The sequence below is a fragment of the Medicago sativa genome, chromosome 3 (genome assembly GCF_051527215.1).
Source record: "Medicago sativa cultivar Bolivia chromosome 3, Bolivia_mono, whole genome shotgun sequence".
NCBI classification, from domain to species: Eukaryota; Viridiplantae; Streptophyta; class Magnoliopsida; order Fabales; family Fabaceae; genus Medicago; species Medicago sativa.
Window position 1 is genome coordinate 95,571,659 of NC_140751.1, and position 3,053 is coordinate 95,574,711.

At 30.1% G+C, this 3,053-nt stretch overlaps 1 protein-coding gene across 2 annotated transcripts; it reads right to left on the reverse strand.

Annotated features, from left to right (window-relative positions):
* Window positions 1-848: 848 nt before the first annotated feature.
* Window positions 849-1,784, reverse strand: LOC146942335 (uncharacterized). Of its 2 annotated transcripts, none has more exons than XM_085756304.1 (2): window positions 1,520-1,784; window positions 849-1,346 (listed from the first exon to the last, which is right to left on the reverse strand). In XM_085756304.1, coding segments are annotated over exons 1-2 (378 nt in total). In that variant the 5' UTR covers window positions 1,521-1,784; the 3' UTR covers window positions 849-969. The 2 variants fall into 2 exon arrangements, with proteins under 2 accessions (XP_085612430.1, XP_085612431.1); XM_085756305.1 differs by having other exon boundaries at window positions 1,425-1,784.
* Between the last annotated feature and the right edge of the window lie 1,269 nt (window positions 1,785-3,053).

Consider the following 3,053-nt stretch of genomic DNA (forward strand, 5'->3'; position numbering starts at 1 on the left):
GAAATTACTATAACTTTGAATGTTGTCTATAAAAAAATATTTTGTAATGTATGATACATAATGTTGTTTGTACCTCGTTGCAAAGAGTAATAGTAGTATAAATGTTTGAAGTACTATGTCTAATGGTAATACAACTTTTTTTTTATTTAAACATCAATAAAAATATATAATAGAACCTTTGAAAAAATATATATAATATAAATTATTGATCTCGAGCTGATAAGACCCGTGCGTCGCACAGGTCAAAATTCTAGTAATTTACAAATTCTGCATCATAACCAAGAGCATCAATCCCCAAAAGAACAAACTAAGAGCATCAATGTGACTATTATAATCCTAACAACATTAAACAAGTCTCATCACAAAACAAATCCACCAATACAAAACAAAATCCAAAATAAATTGAAGTAAACCAAGGAATATATAACAAATCTCAAAGTAAATCCAACAACATAATCTTTTCAAGCAAGTCGATCAACAAAATAAATCCACCTCAAGTTAATCATCTCTTTTACTGATATCTAAACATTGATTTCTCGAAAGGGTTGAATTTAAAAATTTATACGTACACAATCACATTTGCAAACATTATATTGTGGACTAACATAGGAAAGTGTGATCAATTCAATCAAAATTGTGTAATTCTAATGTTTAGAGGAAACCTCAAAACCCATTATATTGCAGTCGTAATTTAAAATCATTAGTCTTTCATATTATCTACGTAAGCGTGAAGATTGAGAGAGTTAATCCTAAACATCTATGGGAAAAATCAGCACAGTACTTCACAAGTTCTTAGCACACACGATTATTCAATAAGAAAACGAAATCACATTGGCAATATTGAATCAAATATAAAAGTGACATGTGTAAATTGAAGTCAAGGAAGGAAGAGTCGTACCAACAATCATCATAAATTGTTCACTGATCATTCATTAGAAAAACATAAACTAGAATTAGCATAATTAAACCTTATCTATGCGATCTACCAACCGTTCGAAAACTCAAAGGTTGTTTCCTCGGAGAATCCAAAGACCGAAAAAGAAGATGTTTCACAGCAAGAATCAAATCAACCGTAGGTTTATTAGGAGGACTTGATGTTAAAGTTCTGAAATTCATGTGTTGATTAAGAGCTTCATCGGTGCTAATATCTCTTTTCGATTTCAAAGCTTCTTCTTTCACGGCCTCTGCACATAGCCCACAAATCCAACGACCCAGGTATTTCTCACGAACATGGTCAATATACGACGGAGTGCACTCCTCCGTTAAGCCGCAACAGTAGCACTTCACGGCTACCACCTCCATCGTCGCCGCGGTTTCGGTTAAAGCCATCAAAACCCTACTTCTCACTGAACAAATAAAATAAAACAACCAAAGATTAGTATATATTTAACCAAAGATTAGTATATATTTATATATCTACTTACGCGTTCAAGATTTCAAATTTTGAAACGTGATAATGTTTCGATGTGATGTGAGTGTAACTGAAGATTTGTGAAATTTATAAATTTATGTAATTTACTGTATCAAGCAATGGTATTGATTCTGGAAGATTCTGAAAGATTTTGTTTCCTGAGTAATTATCGCTCCTTCTCCCACTTAATTTCGCCGCCAAACAACAAAACCACAAATAATAAGGTGCAGTACATTTCTGAGCCTTAATTGGCTCTTTGAGATTAGTATTGAGTTGTAACTAATTGCACACAAAATTAGCAGAGGCAACTACACTATCGTGTTCGTTTGAGCTTTGTTCTTCCGGACCACAAAGAACTAAAGTTGTGTGTATGTTATCATGCACGGTGCAATGGTCTTATATATGTTCATCTTTTTATATTTTGGCACAATTCGAACCTCGGATACACCACTTATTCACTTGAATTCTGGCCACTAGGAGAAAAAAAAATTAATTTTCAGATTGCAAACAAAATTTAATCAGTTATTATCTATACTATATATATATACTATATATAAAGAAAACTACCCCTTTCAGCACACTTTTGGGTTGAAATTTTCTTTCCAAAAATACCCTTAATTTTAAATACAAATATTCAATTATAAAATAACACGTGGATTAATAATCAATGTCACTAGCTAATCGTCATCGTTAACCTTCTTTTACCACCGTTAACCACAGATCAAACTCACAAAAAGTTTAAAAATTATATTTGCATTTTTTATGTCTCTTCTCATGAATTCAAATCGATCCAAAATTCATCATAGTACATCTCATCACCTCTAAAAAATTAGAAAGTCCCAAGGCTCAAGAACTTGTTAATACTTCTGAAGCACCAATGAATGGAATATCTTTAAGGTCCACTTCATGAATTGAATATCTTTCTGTTATATCCTTCGACCAATTTACTTTCCGCCAACATTACAATTCAAGCTTTGTTTTTACTTTTTTTTGTTAGAAGAATGAATGAATCAGAATTTGAGAAAATCAAAGGTGAACAATAATCACTTATGCAAAAAAAAAAAATAATCCAAAGTTTATGTTTTTTCCTGCTTTATTTTTCACAACTCTATGAGTTTTTTAAAAAAATTTTAAACAAAAATAATAGCCGATGAGGATTGGACTATAAATCCTCTAAAAAAAGATTAGTAACAAACGTGAGCAGAAAACATTGTTAAAGATTGGACTTTAAATCCTCTAAAAAATGATTAGTAACAAGCATGAGCAAAAAATAATGTTAAAGATTAGACTTTAAATCCTCTAATAAAAGATTAGTAACAAACGTGAGCAAAAAAAAATAAAGATTAATAACAAACATGAGCAAAAAATAATGTTAAAAATTGGTTTAAATCCTCTTATAAAAATATTAGTAACAAACGTGAACAAAATATTATGATTCAAAATCTTTTAGAAAAAGATTTGTTAGCACTATATTAAATGGACTATAAATCCTCTAAAAAAATATTAGTAACAAACGTGAGCAAAAGATATTGTTAAAGATTGGACTTTAAATCCTCTAAAAAAAAGATTAGTAACAAACATGAGCAAAAAATAATGTTAAAGATTAGACTTTAAATCCTCTAATAAAATATTAGTAACAAAC